This window comes from Chlamydotis macqueenii, chromosome Z (genome assembly GCF_036417535.1).
Source record: "Chlamydotis macqueenii isolate bChlMac1 chromosome Z, bChlMac1.mat, whole genome shotgun sequence".
NCBI classification, from domain to species: domain Eukaryota; kingdom Metazoa; phylum Chordata; class Aves; order Otidiformes; family Otididae; genus Chlamydotis; species Chlamydotis macqueenii.
In genome coordinates this window covers 9411596-9429753 of record NC_141593.1, presented here as the reverse complement: position 1 = coordinate 9429753, position 18158 = coordinate 9411596, and the positions used below count along the sequence as shown (strand labels likewise).

Sequence of the window (18158 nt, the reverse complement as noted above, 5' to 3'; positions counted from 1 at the left end):
TCTTCACCGATAAGGGCTCTTGTCTCACCACCCAAGCTGTGGAAGGCACAAGCAAAGACTGCAAGGATGAAGAACCGCCCACTGTACTCAAAGAGCAGGTTCAGGAACATCTGAGGAACCTAAAGGTACACAAGTCCATGGGACCCGATGAGATCCATCCACGGGTCCTGAGGGAACTGGCGGATGAAGTTGCCAAGCCACTGGCCATTGTATTTGAGAAGTCGTGGCGGTCTGGTGAGGTAACTGATGACTGGAAGAGACGGAACATAACCCCCATTTTTAAAAAGGGGAACAAGGAGGACCCACCCGGGCAACTACAGGCCGGTCAGCCTCCGCTCTGTGTCTGGCAAGGTCATGGAGCAGATTCTCCTGGAAACCATGCTAAGGCACATAAAGAGCAAGGAGGTGGTTGGTGACAGCCAACATGGCTTCACCAAGGGCAGATCGTGCCTGACCAATTTGGTGGCCTTCTATGACGGGGTGACAGCATCGGTGGACAAGGGACGAGCAACGGATACCATCTACCTGGACTTGTGCAAAGCTTTTGACACTGTCCCACATGACATCCTTCTCTCTAAACTGGAGAGACATGGGTCTGATGGACGGACTACTCGGTGGGTAAGGAGTTGGCTGGATGGCCGCACTCAGAGAGTGGTGGTCAATGGCTCAATGTTCATGTGGAGACCAGTCACGGGTGGTGTCCCTCAGGGGTCCATCTTGGGCCCGGCCCTGTTCAACATCTTTGTCGGCGACATGGACAGTGGGATAGAGTGCACCCTCAGCAAGTTCGCCAATGACACCAAGCTGAGTGGTGCCGTCGACACGCTGGAAGGGAGGGATGCCATCCAGAGGGACCTGGACAGGCTGGAGAGGTGGGCCTGTGCCAGCCTCATGAAGTTCAACCAGACCAAGTGCAAGGTCCCGCACCTGGGTCGTGGCAATCCCAGCCACATACACAGGCTGGGCGGAGAATGGATCGAGAACAGCCCTGAGGAGAAGGACTTGGGAGTGCTGGTGGATGAGAAGTTCAACATGAGCCGACAACGCGCCCTTGCGACCGACCCAGAAGGCCAACCGCATCCTAGGCTGCATCAAGAGGAGCATGGCCAGCAGGTCGAGGGAGGTGATTCTCCCCCTCTACTCTGCCCTGGTGAGACCCCACCTGCAGTACTGTGGCCAGTTCCGGAGCCCCCAATATAAGAAGGACATGGACCAGTTGGAGAAGGTCCAGAGGAGGCCACGAAGATGATCAGAGGGCTGGAGCACCTCTCCTATGAGGACAGGCTGAGAGAGTTGGGGCTGTTCAGCCTGGAGAAGAGAAGGCTCAGGGGAGACCTTTATAGCGGCCTTCCAGTACCTCAAGGGGGCCTACAGGAAAGATGGGGAGAGGCTGTTCAGTAGGGCCTGTTGTGATAGGACAACGGGTAATGGTTTTAAAATAGAGGGAGGTAGATTTAGATTGGATATTAGGAAAAAATTTTTTACAATGCGAGTTGTAGAACACTGGAACAGGTTGCCCAGAGAGGTGGTGGATGCCCCATCCCTGGAAACGTTCAAGGCCAGGCTGGATGAGGCTCTGAGCAACCTGATCTGGTTGGAGACGTCCCTGCTCCTTGCAGGGGGGTTGGACTAGATGACCTTTGACTCTAACCATTCTGTGATTCTCTGATAATTAAAAGTCAGCTTATGTATCTACAACAAAGCTGTAGCATTTTTTTCCTGCATGCATGTGTGCACACACACACACCCATTCTAGATAGCATTCAGGGTTCCTTTTTATTCTCCTGGAGGAGATGCTGTCTTGCTCCTTTCTCTTTGATCTGCTGGCAGATGAAACACAGGTTTGCTTTGGTTCTTTTTGCTGGAATAACACTGTATCAGAAAAGTTATTTCTTTCCTTGTTGCACTAATGCACAACCCGGAGTGCAAAGTTACCTTCTCTAAAAAAAACCAAAACAAAAAAAAAAAAAAACAAAAAAAACCAAAAAACCCCCACTCATAGCCTTAGCAGACAGGGATTTTACAGAGCAAGAGATATGCAAGACAGAACTTCAGTTCCCTGTGGTTTATCAGGGTCTTACTGTGAAAAGAGCAACACCACAGACTCAAGGAAGTGAAAGAAAAAAAATACATGCAGAGAAGGGAGGATAAAACATTCTCAGAAAGATTATCAGACAAAGACAAGAGGACAGACATAACTCATTGATTCAGTGGCACTTAGGTTATCTTTTCTGAGAATCATACTGAACAAACCTGCTCTCTTCCAGATTTGTAGACTCTCTGACAAACGGTATAGGGCAGTATTTACAGCAGCTGATATTAACAAAGACTGCTGAGTCTCTTCCAGAAAGATACAGAATACCTTTCTCATCTCAGCTTGCACGGAGTCTGCTTCAAGCCAGCGGTACATTTAAGACACTGACAAAAGCGACTTACCTATGGCTTATAATGGACTTCTGTGTTGCTAGAAATGATCTTGAGCACACAAGCAAAATAAATCTTTACCTACCACAATAAATAACTTAGAGCTTATTGACTCAATAAATGCCAAAGTAATCAAATAACATTTTTTTCCAATCTGCTTCATTTCATCAGTGAATTTCCAGACAATAAAGGCTTCCTTTGTTTTTAATTTACATTCAGTTTCAGGTTGTGTGTAGAAGACAATATGAGGATGCTGCAGTGATCCAAGAATGAAGCATCAGGAAATGAAGAATTATGATTACATTTAACAGAAAAGCAAACAAAAGTGGATCCATGGGCACTATGGTGCTTTGCTTATTGCTTAGGATCACTGAAAGTTAAATTAATTGGAAATGTGATCTTTCTGAGGCAGAAGAAATATATAGGGATGCAGAGAGGTTGGGAGATAAAAATGAAATGGCCAAATGTAATGAATGAAGAGACAGGAAGTGCCAAAATCAGTAGGGCTGACAAGAGAGAGCGTGTACAAAACCAGACTCATCTGCTTCGTTAAAGAACAGGTAGGAAGCCCGAATCCTGCATTACCTCAGAAATCATGGGTCGGACTCGTCCAAGAACAGAGCAGCACTTCAGACTGTGAAAGTAGGCCTGAAAGCTCCATAATCTCCAGAAAAATGAGAGCACCTAGTCTGGACTGGTATTTCCCATGGCACCATGCCAAGGAGGCAGCCCACACATGACCAGAGATGAAAGCCTACCCTCACAGATCAGATGCTGGCTCTCAGACAGGGCCCAGCTCTCTTCTCTCACATCCCGCTCCATCCTTCTCCTCCTCTCTACCCAGGGGAGGTAACAGAACAACTTGCAACCATGCAGGAGATGTGGAAACAACCATGAGAAAAGGTGGTTTGGGAATGGAAACAGACGTGTAGAAAATACAGAAGCCGAACGCGGCAGAAGTGTAATCTCATTTTAACATGTAAGGACATGCATTTCACTGTTTAATGAATCTGACCCTACCTGCGGAAGTAGGCTTTTCTCTAGCTAGGACAAAGAAGCCAGAAGAGTCTTCTGAGAGTTGCAAGAGGGCTAAGTAGGACACCAGCGGCATGTGCAGTTGTACTGTTACTTCTTGAAATGCAAGCTATATGAAGTGTTTTGCTGCACTTTTGCTCTGCAGTACATCAGGTTTTAAGACAACTTCGTCTTTTTTAGCATTTGGGAAGATATTCTCATGGGGCAAAAACTACTTACACTCAGGAAGTTTTTTGCTCTTTCTAAATACCTAGTTCATTGTCCAGCTGATCGTGTCCTGCTCCCAGCAGTGAGCACATCTCATCTGGCACATAATGATGGAAAACTGGAAGAATCTCAAAAATGTTCTTGAAGGTATTTTTATTAAATCTAAAAATATATCTATCAATTATTTATCCACATGGTAAGAACACTCCGTACTCAGTGTGGTTTAGGTTAGGACACCTACCCTGCTCCTGTGTAAAAGGGGGCTGAGCTTCTGCATCATATGCGAAGGTCTGGCCAGCTTTCAATGGAGACATAATCAATGCATCTTCTGGGTTGAATTTTCAAGTTCCAAAGGACTACGCTACATTCAGGCAAGCTTGTAATTCTTATGCACATATTGATGTACATAGAGTTCATTTTTCAAAAGTACTTCAAAAGACCCAGGGAACTACAGGTCGGTCAGCCTCACCTCTGTGCCTGGCAAGGTCATGGAGCAGATTCTCCTGGAAACCATTCTGAGGCACATGGAGAGCAAGGAGGTGACTGTCACAGCCAACACAGCTTCAGTAAGGGCAGATCGTGCCTGACTAATCTGATGGCCTTCTATTTTGGGGTTACAGCATCAGTGGACAAGGGATGAGCAAATTATGTCATCTATCTGGACTTGTGCAAGGCATCTGACACTGTCCCACACGACATCCTTCTCTCTAAACTGGAGAGACGTGGATTTGATGATTTGATGGACAAACCACTCTGTGGACAAAGAATTGTCTGGATGGCCACACTCAGGGAGCTGTGGTCAACAGCTCAATGGCCAGAGATCGATGATAAGTGGCGTTCCTCAGGGGTTGGTATTGGGCCCAGCACTGTTCAACATCTTTGTCGGTGACATGGACAGTGGGATAGAGTGCACCCTCAGCAAGTTCACCAAGGACACCAAGCTGTGTGGTGCCGTCGACACACTGGAGGGAAGGGATGCCATCCAGAGGGACCTTGAAAGGCTGGAGAGGTGGGCACATGCAAATTTCATTATGTTCAATGGCCAGGCCAAGTGCAAGGTCCTGCACGTGGGCTGGGGCAATCCCAGGCACAAGCAATGGGCACAGAATGGATCAAGACCAGTCCTGATGAGAAGGAACTGGGAGTCATGCTGGATGAGAAGCTCAACATGAGCTGGCAACATACGCTTGCAGCCCAGAAAGACAACCGCATCCTAGGCTGCATTAAGAGGAGCATGGCCAGCAGGTCAAGGGAGGTGATTCTCCCCCTCTACTCCACTCTGGTGAGACCCCACCTGGAGTACCGTGTCCAGTTCCGGAGCCCCCAACATAAGAAGGACATGGACCAGTTGGAGAGGGTCCAGAGGAGGCCACGAAGATGATCAAAGGGCTGGAGCACCTCTGCTGTGAGGACAGGCTGAGAGAGTTGGGGCTGTTCAGCCTGGAGAAGAGGAGGCTTTGGGCAGACCTTATAGCAACCTTCCAGTACCTAAAGAGGACTTATAGGAAAGATGGGGAGAAACTCTTCAGCAGGGCCTGTTGTGAAAGGACGAGGGCTAATGGTTTTAAAATAGAGGGAAGCAGATTCAGATTAGGCATCAGGAAAGATTGTTTTTACAGTGAGGCTGGTGGAACACTGGCACAGGTTGCCCAGAGAGGTGGTGAATGCTCTGTCCCTGGAAACATTCAAGGCCGGGTTGGACGAGGCTCTGAGTAACCTGATCTGGTTGGAGACATCCCCACTCCTTGCAGGAGAGTTGGACTGCATGACCTTTAAAGGTCCCTTCCAACCCAAAGCATTCTATGATTAAATGTCTATTTTATATTTTTCCATGTAAGTAATTAGATATTCATAGAGGTAGGATACTTTCAGGCAGCAGATAAGCAAAAGTACATGCAGTGCCACAAGTTTTATTGAATTACTACAAAATTTTTAAATACATCAACCACATACTGCTATTAAATATTTAACATCAATTCTAATGACTGTTTTATTCCCATCAATGATTAAATTAATTCTTGTGCAATATTAATTGTTCAAACTACGAGCCTTCAATTAATTATTGCAAAAGGTCACTCTCTAACAAGATGCAGGCTGCTAACAGGCCATATAAAAAGGGCAGCTGCAGTTCTACTCTTTACCATGTCTATTTGCAAGAGCTGAGCTGGCCCTCCATGGAAGAAACTGGCTACAGGAGCCTGAGGATGTAAAAGCACCGTGCTACAGGAATAGGTGCAGCTGCTTTCCCTGCACAGAAGCATTGCTCCTCATTTACCCATACATCCCAAGGGTCCCTAGGGTACCACTGTTGGAATATTTTCATATGGCTTTGTACATGTTCCAGCCATACAAGACATTCAGATTTCCCAGATAATTGGTTAACGTCCATGTTTTGTTGAAGGTAGTTTTAAAATAACATAATAACAGTACACAGATAAATTAATTCTACTCAAAAAAACATAAACAGTAATTAACAGTTACTAATGTTAACAGTTTTATAGAGATTCTATAAACAGCCTAATGTATAAATAGCCTAATGTATAAAAGTGTAATATGCAGGCTATGTATATGTCTGTTCTGGTTTTGTTAGTGAGGGGGTCCTAAGGTGGCAGCTTCTGTAGGTAACTGCTAGAAGTTGCTCCCCTTTGTTCAGTGGACTCGGCCGGGCCTAGGGCGGACCCGCTGCTGGCCAAGGCCAAGCCAATTGGTAGCAGAATGTCCCGTGATAACGCCTCTGCGATAACGTATTTAGGAATGGGAAAACAGAAAAAAAAAAGAGGAGAAGATGTGAAGCAGCTGAGCAGGGGCAGAGAGGGGGAGGCGCAGGCCTCATGGGCCTTGCAGGCGTCACCCTCTGGCCTCCCGCCGGGCAGCCGACTGGGCCCAACTCGGCCCAGCCCAGCTGCAAGAAGTGGAGGAGATGAGAAGTGAATAAGATGTAAAAAGGATCCTGAGAGGCGTCTGCCAGCCTGTTGTGAGGAACGGCTGCAGACGCCAAGGTCAGTGAAGAAGGAGGGGGAGGAGTAATACGGCTTCTGGCCAAGATTCCTCTGCAACTCGTGGTGAAGACCACGGTGGAGCGGGTTGTCCCCCTGCAGCCCATGGAGGTCCACGGAGGGGCAGAGATCCACCTGCAGCTCGTGGAGGACCCCACGCCAGAGCAGGTGGAGGCCTGAAGGAGGCTGTGGCCCATGGAGGGCCCGCTGGGACAGCTGTTCTAGAGGGACTGCACCCCGTGGAAGAGATGACCCACGCCGGAGCAGTTTCACGAGCAGTTTCAGGACTGTGGCCCGTGGGAGGGACCCCATGCTGGAGCAGAGGAGGAATGCGAGGAGTTCTTCCCCCGACGATGATACAGCGGCGTAAAACAACGCGTGATGAACTGACCGCGACCCCCATTCCCTTTTCCCCTCCCGTGCCGCTCGGGAGGGGAAGGTAGTAGAGATAATGTTAAGCCCAGGAAGAGGGAGGGGTGGGGGGAGGTTATCTTGTTCCCTGTCTCATTCTCCTGCTAATTTTAGAAATAAATGAATAGTTTTCCCCAAGTCGAGTCTCTTTTGCCCGTGACGGTAACTTTAAGGATTTCTCCCCGTCCTTATCTCAAACCTTGAGCCGTTTTTCTTATATCATCTCCCCCTGTTCTCTCAGAGGGTGGGGGGAGCGAGAGAGAGACTGCGTAGTCTGGTCCTGATCGGGGCTGAACTACGACAATGTCTTATAGGATTTGAAGTAGAGGATAAAAGATTTGTTTAAATTATGAGACTTGAATTTTATTAGTGTTGTTGCCAAAAGTAGATAAGACACCTTAAGAGACATCATTGAGCTTTCATCTATTGTATGTTAAAGGCAGTGTTTCAGAAATCTAATTTTCAGATCAGATTCAGTAGGTCCTAGGTTCTTTTTCCATTCATGTTTTTAGAAGCATAAAAAAAATGCAAGATGAGATAAGCAGAAATTACTAAAAACATTTTTCATCCACCAACACAGCATTTAAAAGAAATATCAAAGAAATTAGGCATCGAGTACACAAACCTCTGGTGCATTTAAAAAGGCTACCAGCCATACCTGTCTTCATCTATTCTCCTCACCTTAAAATTTCATTTAAAAGTCATAAAAACAATATTCAACACATGATGCTTAAAGAGAACATAGCCTGACTTAGTTATATGAAAAAACTCAGCATTTAATTACTTGCGTCAATACTACGAGGGTCTGACAAACCTAGGTGACTTTGAACACATTTTGTGTTCCTATTGCACAAGACGATACAAACCAGTTAAAGACTCAGTGCCTGATTCAACTTTCTAACATCAGACGACCAACATTTTGAGGGGCACAGTTTTTCATAACTGACTGAAGTTATTGGCTTCATAAAGATTTCAGTACTTTTAAGAATAAAATGTTGTTCAGATGTACCATCGTTTGATAACTATCCTGAGAAGGAAATAAAGTACACTGAAAGTGGAAAAAATACTAAGAAGGAGAAAAGTCTAACTTACAACACTGGGAGGCAGCACTGGGCAATGGTTTCTTCTGGACTTCCTCCTGAAAGGAATACTAAAGGAGGGGGGGAAAAAAAAAAAAAAAAAAAAAAAGAATGAACAGACTGATAACAAAGCAAACAGTAACTTTATGAAACAGCTTTCAAAGTACAGCATGCCACACACAAGAGAAAACAGTCTCCTCTTTTTTCATGCCAAAACCAGGTATTAAAAAGTGCACATCTGGTTAAGGTGAAGCCTGCTTTACTACAAGCACAGGCCCTATTTTCAGTTCTGAGAACAAATTAGACATCTAAAAGATCTGATTCTCCACACCACGATGTCACTGTGACAGCGAGCTCAGAACTGACTATAAGCCCGTTTACGTTCAGATACTCAAGCACAACTTCAGCGATTCAAAACTCAAAGCGTGGGCTCACAGCAACAGTGCACCAGGACACTGAAGCGGTCAGATAATTCGTGTGCCTGGCAGGGCAGTAACACAATGCTTACCCAGCAAACAGTTACAAACTCTCCTGTGATCCACTGTACAACAAAGTGAAGAATTTTTCATCTCATTTAATACTGAATTAGAGAACACAGAGATATTTCAATTAACCAGCTTTGAGTTTTCACAAAGCTGTTTCTTGCAGCATCAAAGCATTCCTTAGGGGAATGCCAGTGGTTTTCGTTTTGTTATTCTCCTCTGTCTCATATTACATAGAGATAAGAGAAAATTTGGACAATTGAGCAAAATAATGGGAACAGTCTTTGCTAGGAAAAAAAGGTCTGATAACAAAGGAAGTGGCAACCTTAGCAACCTGGTGCTGCAATCTGTGCAAAACAGGGCCACCACACAGCCTCTCCTTGGATGTGGTAAGGATTAATGACCAGTTCATCACATGGAAGGTGACAACCTGCAGACTTCCACTGTGGCTATCTTCTGATCTGTGCTACTTAAAATGCACAATTGATCCTGAAAGGTGGTTAGTCTTATCATCAGCAAATTGCCAACTCACTGAGCTAATCAGGATTCTGAAAACAAGAACTGCTGGGTCTCACAGCACTGACTGGTTGACAAAGTGGTGAAAGGAAATCTGTTGATGAGCAATTTCAGCAACACAGGACAGTAATGAGTGCTGAATTATTACATTCAGAGATTCAAAAATGGCACTAGTTTGTTCTTTTCAAGGCACCAGCCCAATGGCTATCAGCAATCCCAAAAAGAAAAATGAATATTGTTTGTAGGAATAGAGACTGGAAAGTATTCTTATGACACCGTATAAACCCCAAATGAACCTGCTTCTAGAATACTGCTGTACAACTTTAGTGTGTTCAGCCATTGTCTCAAATGGAGATAGCTGAAATTAATGCACAGAAAAGAAGATAAAGGAACAAAGTTGTCCCGTACTAAACACCACTATGCAGACCAGGACTCTGGAGCCCAAAACCCATGCAGCAAGGTGAAGTCCGTAAAGCTGAGTGGCACAGAGTGGATGAATCAGGATCAGTTATTCATTTTCTCCAATACAGACTTTGTCTGCTCAGAGCAAATAAGATATTTCTTCAGGCACTGCTCAGTTAAAGTGCTGAATTCCTTTGCTACAACATAACTGACCTGGGCACATTCAAAAGGCAACTGATGTCCACAGAAGAAAAATCCATTGAGTGTTGTTAAAAACAAAAATACTGCCTCTGGCTCTGGAAGTTCCTGAGCTAAACTCACTGCAAATTAGGGGAATATGCAAGGAAGATACCATACCCGTTCTGGGTCACTGTCAGACATGAGCCAGGAGGAACCTTAGGTCAGGCCCTGCACGGGTGTGCTTACTTTTTTTTTTTTTCATTTTCTCACTAGTGACAAGGAACTCCCATAACAAATTTGATGTCACAAATACAGAGATATGATTTTGTTACTAGTATCTGATAAAAGCATGCACTTAGCATGCAGGTGGATGGCATTCCAGGGAAAGGGGAGCTAACAAAGCTCAGGATATCTTTCAGCAAGCAGCAGTTCGGTGAAGCACTAGAGGGCACCTATGCTTCACGTAAGGACCTGGGACAGACTGCTGCTACACTGCACAGTGGTATCAGTGATGGGCCAAATCAGACTGAGCTTTTCATCAACTCCAAGAGGTTCTCAAACGCCTAGGAAGGCAGGAGAGGTTGCCCTCAAGCAGGTACGTTTTCATCCACCCAAGCATTGGTCTGTCCTCAGTTAGAAAGAAAACCCAACCTTATTTTTCTCCATCTGCACAGTAAATCAAATAACTCAAATAAGGAGGGGAAAGGAACAGATAAACGATCTCAGAACAAAAACCTACTAAAGTCACTGACAGAACATTTTGCAAGCTATCTTGCTACAGAAAGAGACCTATTAAGAATTTAAGCAAGCACAATGTTCCTACTTAATGAGGTTGACATCGACACATGATGTTTTTTAAAAAATGCTGAACTTGTGCTACGGACATTAATACATCAAATCTTATTTTGCAAACTATATGAACTGTGAAGAAAAGTTTTCATCATGTAACTGTTCCATTCTCTCAAAAAAAAAAAAAAAAAGAAGTAAATTCTAGTTTATAGCTGTTTAGCCAAGTACACACTAGAAAAAAAAACAGGAAACCAAAGCCATAGCTAGCAGTGGTACAATACAGGATTCATAAACTGAGACATTAACAACTGGATTAGGAGAAAAGCTAACAGCTCCAACAGCCCTCAGTTCCAAGCAAGATTCAGTATCTTGCTTTGTCATCTTCTCAGAAGCAGCTACTGCAAAAAATGTCCTTTTTTACTTGATTTCACATATTAAGAGAACCTACTGCAGCTCATCAAAACCTGTTTCACTCTCTTGTGAGGTAAAGCATGATGTTACTTTTCCTTTCAGTGTATGTATGTACATCAAGAAAATAGTTCTCACTACTTGAGCACTGCCAGCATGCAGAAAAATGTTCCTCTCCTTAACACTAACAGTACACTTGAGAAAACAGTTCAGTAAACAGCTCATGGAAGACTTGTAAACAATGAACATTTAGCAGTTACCTTAATCACAGGATCTAATATGAAGAATAAAAGCAAATTATAAGGCATTCAGGTCTACATTCACCTTTCAGTTTAGATATTTACCCCATCATCTCCCAGCGAATTTATTCGTTCCAATTTTCTGGTCCAATATCTGGCCTCTTCTTCAGGGATATCTATACCAAAAGAATAAGTCACACTGTCTTATTAACCAGGCAAATTTGCATTTATCACTAGTAGCATTAAAACAGGGAGGGTATTCCAAGATCACACCACAAAAAAAAACCCCACACTTAATTTTGAAGTTAGACAGAAGGACCGTCTTATGTTAGCACTCGGATGGAAAATAAACATTTTAAATAGTAACACAGTTCAATGGCTTACGCTGCTTTCTTGTTTAAAGCTGATTAACCAAATGCGCACTGCATAAAGGTAGGAAAGAGCAAGACATACTGGCTCAGATGTAATTCAAGTATTAGTTTTGTGAAGAGCCATTTCACAATGATATTAATACACTTGCTATATGCTTGATAACACATAGCAAGATCAAGGGCCTCTTCTGGTGGCTTTTATAACCTCAAAAGAACAAGGGCTCCCTTCGAATAGCACATCTTGCTTACGTGACACAAATTAAGTACCAAAAAAGACATAGTCTCTTGTTTTCCTTTGCAGGCAACAAGCCAAATCTTTTGAGGTAATGAACAGTGTTACAGGCACTCATATTCACATGAAAGCATACTTCTATTTTTACACCACACTACAGTTCCATTGTGAAATGAATCACTACCACCTTTTTACCTTGTGGAAGATTTACCAAGTTTATGACTGACAGCAAGTAGCAAGCATTATCACCTTTATTTTGGTAACTATTTTCTGTTTCACACTTTGACGTAATATGGTGTCCTAACGGTTTGAGAGGAACACAGACTTCTGCCACTGAAAATTTCATCTCTCAAAGTGCACCCTTGGAGGTGCAGATGAACTGCTGTGGAAACCTTAAAAGAGGGCAAGTTAGGTACAAACTGTGCTTAAGGAACAGAGCAAGAGGTGCACAGCACCCAGGGAAATAACCCACTGAAAGAAAAAGCATCACTTAGGCTCCCAATCCAGGAGAATTGGGTAATTTATTTGGGGATGGAAGGATCACTGGAAAGACATAATAAAAGCTTCAGGGTTTTGGTTTTTTGGCCACTCAGTATCCCCCTGGCTGTAGAGTGGTTGGTTGGTCTTCCCTCCAAGAATGGGCAATGACTTCTGAAATTTGGCTATTCATGGTCCAAAACTGCACCAATGAAGAAACTTCAGAGCTCACACAGAAAGGAAGCAGAGGGACTGCTCCACTTAGATACCCCTAACCCTGCAAGCTTCACCATCCCAAACGCTGACAAATGAGGATAATACCAGTTCAGCTAGTTTTCCTGCCTCTTGCAACTCTTTACACTCTTGAGGTGCCTTACTAGGAGCCAAGATGTTTACACCTAACAAGTTTGTCTTCCTGCAAAGAATGGTACCTCATGAACACAGCTGCAATGATATGCTAAGCTAAGTGTTGGCAAGAATGGGAGAAGTAGACTGTGAGGGTCTTCTGATGAAAAGGTGGTTCTAAAAGTTACCTCCACTCCCACTCCCGAGAGAAACCATATTTTTTGGCATGTGAGCATTCCATTGGGACTCACAAAACCTGTCCTACATGTGTCCTCTCTCAGCCATCATCTTATGAAGCCAGTGAAACCAAAACACCTGCAGATAATAGGGGCTTCAGAAAGTTTTAGGGAACTGGAAACTTAGTAGCTGGTTCTAGAAAATCTGCAATAAATAGAAAAAAAAAAAAACCAACAACTTATTATCCTTGCTTGAAGGGAGACCAGCAAAGTAATTTATTTTAACCATAATACACAGAGCCACTTGCTCTTTGATGTACAGCACATTGCTTTTTTGTTATATGCTATTAGAAAACAAGGTAAGAGAAACATGAGTCTTCCACAATTACAGGAGTTGTAGAAAAACATGCATGCTTTTGATCGTCAGGGCTATGGATCACAGCTGCACAGATTTATTGGATGAGCTCTGCACAAATTAGGGATGGTATTCAAAGAAAATCTGGACAGAATTGATCTAGAAAGAAGACATCAATTAACTGAAAGGCTATCAGCATACAACCTCATTAGATTTAGGAGGACAAACTCCAAGAGGGATCTGAAGCAATCCAAACATTAAAGCAAAACCTACGGAATTTTCTCTTTGAAAGTCATAGCTTTTCTAAAAGATGAAGCAGCACTCAAGAGCTGAGAACTAAAGGTCAGAGTCAAAACAACTCAACCCTGGAGCCTGAAATTGAAACCAAAGAGATCTAGGAGAGATGAAGCAACAGTCTGCCATCACCACTGCATGAACTGCCGTTGTCTCTGGGTAGGCTTCAATGCTTTCCCACAGACTACAGCTTAGCAGTACGTCCAGGCATCAAGGAGCACCATGTGTCTCTTGGATTTGTTGTTCTTATCTTATATCCAATGTGTTCATTTCATAAATGGAGCTATTAGATTTTTAGTGCAGGATTGCTGCTGTTGTACTGAAACAGCTTCTTATGCAAGGCAAAGATAAAAATCTGCTACTCTGTAGAGATTGGCTGCTTTAAGGACATCTTGATCTTAGAGAAACTCTTGTCATTAATACAGATGGCAGTACAGCTACTGCACAGCAAACCTTAAACATGAAGCAACTGGCCTATGAACTTGAGTCAAGTTACCTGCTCAGAAGAATAAATGTTCAATGAGACAGAATTCTCAATTTTTTGAGGAAGTAGTTTATAACATTTTTTTAGTTTCAGTGTCCATTTGTGTCTCACCTCAGTCAGCTGTTTTGGTGAAGCTGGTTCTTTGGAATGCAGAGAATGGAAATCCCCAGGGCAGAGATTACAGACTGACTGCTTGCAAGGCCACGTCCACTGGCCAGCTCGTACCTCACTGCTCATCTCTGGATTACACTCCACTACATTAACTTTTGCTTGTAAGACGAGAAGATGAACTAGTCCAGTGGCCATCTGATGCCAGCTCAGGCTTCTGCTGACATTTTGCTTGGTAAACAAGAGGAGCAAGGCTAATGTCAGTGAAACAAAACTGCTGAACAAGAACAGACAGGAGATGGGCAGATCTGTTCATAGCTTTTGGGCCTTCTTAATTTCATACCAACGTGGAAAGGTTGCAAGCCCTACTGTCCTTGCTCCTACTGCCATCTTCAGCTGGAATCTGAAACCTTCCTCTTCTCTGGGCTCCTGGTGTCAGGGAGCAGTGAGGTCTGGTTGCTCCCTAAGGAACAGGAGCCAAGGGACATCCCATGGTTGGCAGGGCAGGGGACTTGCCAGACAGGGCTCTGTCCTACAGCACCTGAGCAAGGTGAGCAGGGCAGGCCCAGAGCTCATAGTCAGCTTCAACCAGGAGCCCAGACCAGCAGGCAGGTCCACAGTTACAAGGCAGGTCTGACATCAAGCCTGGAAGTCAGTCCGTTTCTGAGCCTGGATCTACGGGATCCACAAGCAGACACATATGGCGTGACTGAGGTGTGGGATCAGTGACTCCCACAGCGTCACTCAGGAGAGAAGGCTCAGAGCTGAAGTGGGACTCCCAGGCCCGTGAGCAAGGGGTGCGGCTGGAGGTCCTGGGCAAGGCTGCTCCGTGTCCGTAAGACTCTGCAGTGCACTTAGGGCCCTGACACCTGCATACACTGCACCACCACAGAAATGGGGACACTGTAATATGGAGGTTTGATCAGACCGAGGAAGGAGTTAGATGATAATTCCCTCCATCTACACAGACCTCTTCACTCACAGTTAGACACCTTCAGGTACCTAAACGTGACAGTATTCCCGCTTAGAGATGACTAGCTTGGCAATAACCAGGATTTTTTAGCCCTAAAGCTTTTTTCCCTGCTCAGGCTTGGCGATCCTTGCTCTACTCTTTGCACATCACCTTGTGCCACCTGAGTTTTTCACAGGTGGAAGGCCAGGGCTTGGACATATCCCAGGCAGGCAAAAGTGAGAACAAGTTCTGGAAGTAAAAGAGATACCTCCTCTCTCCACCGTTTCCTACAAGCCTTCACCTGGCTTCCTCTCTTCCCAGCCTCAATTTCTTCCCTTTCCAGAGGTACAGGAATCTTTACAAGTTCTCACTGAAATAACTTTGCAGAGCTGAGAATTTCTCTTTCTGTAAAGTTCCCAAGACAATGAAACAACAAAGCACATTTACTCCACCTGATGGCTGAATGCAGATCAGCATGCTCCCAGTCTGGGAGTGGTGAGAACTCTAAAAGCATTTTCACTCCAATTATCTTCTAGAAACAGCCTGGCACAGACCCAAACTGCTATAGTTTAGGAGCCAAAAGCATTTCTGAGTACTCCATCCTGTGAGGGACTTGCACATAGCCACTGAACTTCTAAAAAAAGGAGGACAGACTAAAATTGCTTTTAAACAGCAGAATTTTACACTTGAAAAGCAGCATTTTGGGAAGTCTGTGCCAGCACACATATTCTACACCCAGACAATGATAGCAAGACTGTCTTCTCCCTACCAGCAAATTTTCTAAACAACAACAACAAAAAAAAAAAGTTGTTTCCCTTCCTTGATAAGTCTATCATGTTCCTGAGAAGAAACAGATATGGTCAGTGGGGAAAGCTGTCTTTGCTAACAAACACTTCCTCCCGTCAAGGAGTTCATTGCAATTTTTAAAAGACTACCAAGCATAGAAATGCTTTGCACCCTAGGGGTTAATATCAGCTCTCACTAACATTTCACATTTCAAATGCTCACACTTTGCTGCACTTTCATAGAAGAGAATTTTCAGCCATTCTGTCTCTGCGAGACTGAACATTTAAAAACACAGGGCTGGCAGAGAACATTAGATGACAGCCCAGTCCCCAGCACCGCAGTCCATCACACGCAGATGCTCACTGAGGAAGGGCCCACAGATCTGCTCTCTCTCCTACACAACACAAGCTAATGTCACACTAACACCACTACTGAACACAATGCAAGAACATGTAATGGGACACACGGAGGATATAGCAAGGCCACCATAGATGTTCTTTGTCCCACTAGAAATCTGGGCATTAGCAAAGTTTAACCCTCGGATGACCACAGGAAAGGTTATTTTATATCACCAGGAGCAAAGACTACAACTCATACCAGCCCCTCTTAAGAAATGACTGCTTCCCAACTCTAAGCCTGGTAAACACTTCAAAACAACTTCATATGAAGAAGCGGGGTGGCGGGGGGGGAGAAACACCAAACCAACTCTAAGTTGCTTTCATCATGTACTACTACTAGGAGCATAAGCATGTTCTGCATTTATTTCAGCTTTAGCTGTTGCCAGTCTCCAGAGTACTAGGAGAAGACATACCAGGAAGGAAGAATCCTGAACACATCAGGTGGAAGCACAAGCAGCAAACTAATCTGGGATAAATCTAGTGCAAACAACAAACCAGTTTGTAAATCTCTTTGCATATACAATCATGTTCTACACCAAGGACTTCAGATTTTCTGGTTTTCAACTTCATTTATTCTCTTTTACAATCCCTTAAAAACTTCTCTAGCTCCAACCAAATACAATGGAACATTTTAAATGCACAGGCTGAATAACCTGAAGTACGGCACGCATGTGCATCACCTAGCCTAAATGAAACAGAGCAGCCAGAAGTGACAGAAGCAGCACAGAAGCACAGCCAAACAGAAGAACACACCATGTTTTTAGAGCTGCTATCCCAGACAGCTGTATTTTACCAGACTTGGAAAGCAGCACAAGCTGTACGCGTGCACACATATTGCTCCGGTTCTTGTGTATCTAAAACAGCCAGGAGATCTTCACCTGGGAAACAAAACATGATACACACTGTTCCTATGTGTCGCTCCAAAGACGCTGTTATTAAAACGTTACCTCTACAGCAACAGAGCTGCTGACTTAAGAACTTCCACAGCAGATCAGTGATCCACTTAGTTCTCTGTAGGTTTAAAGCAGCAGTTCCCAGCTCATATGACAACATAGTCTTGACATGTGGGGCACTAAGAGTCTGTACTTCTACCCTGCAGTTAAAAGGAAACTGACCTGCAAATCCATTGGGAGAGATGTAGAGGCAGTGCTGTGAGCTGAGCTACTTCCATGCATCCCTCCAAGACTCACAGTATTGTAAGGGCAGGGAGATAGAGTCTAATACATCTTGCAGGGTCCTCCTCTGTCCTAGAGGTGATGGCAGATGATGTCCAGTCATAGTGTGAAGGAAAGCACCACTGGAGAAGGTGATATAGGTAGATGCTGTCTAGACAACTATCCCACACTCTTGGTGCCTACCACTTTTCAGTCTGCTTCTGATCTTGCTGTGCCAGGACAGACTGAAAATGGTGAACATCCAAGAAGAACTGTAGCACTCTTCAAATGAAAAGCAGCAGAAGCCTTGAAAGAGCTAACCAATGCACCCATTTTTTCCTAGACATTATGAAACACTGGACAGGCAGACAACTTTTCACACTCTAAAATAAAAACTCTTCAATACAGTAGTGTGGAGTTCCTGTTATTTCAGTATTTGGCACAGTAAGCACAGGAATAAGTAAATACACGTGCTTTAAATGATCAATTGTATTAAAAACAGAAGAGTCATAAAAAGCTTATTTACTTCATGTTTACAGTTTTCTGCATTAAATCCTACTTCTCAGAATTCTATGTTCTGTAGAACATCATACTTTTTTAAAAAGTAGTTAAAAAAAACAAAAAAAACAAAGAGTCCTATGTTTTGAGTGTAGTAGTAGGGAGAAAATACACTACTACCTGAAATATTTTTTTAAGTCCAGATGCTCTTACACAGAATGGTTTACAACAGGGTTTGGTTTTTTTAAAAAAAAAAAAAAAAAAAAACAAACCACAAAATTACAGTGTAATACAGTCCAAAACATGAATTGCAGAAGAAAGCAATTCTCTTTTGGATATTCTCTGAATACATAGGGAGAG

The 18158-nt window shown here is 43.9% G+C and overlaps 1 protein-coding gene across 2 annotated transcripts in view; it reads right to left on the bottom strand.

The window, feature by feature from the left end:
- Positions 1–18158, bottom strand: part of UNC13B (unc-13 homolog B) — a 191792-nt gene that overhangs the window by 164391 nt on the left and 9243 nt on the right. For both annotated transcript variants that reach the window (XM_086770217.1, XM_086770216.1), the window contains exons 5-6: positions 11274–11344; positions 8166–8223 (exon numbers count right to left, since the gene is read on the bottom strand). In XM_086770217.1, the coding sequence (XP_086626343.1) occupies positions 8166–8223; positions 11274–11344 (129 nt within the window). The remainder of the gene's footprint in view (positions 1–8165; positions 8224–11273; positions 11345–18158) is intronic.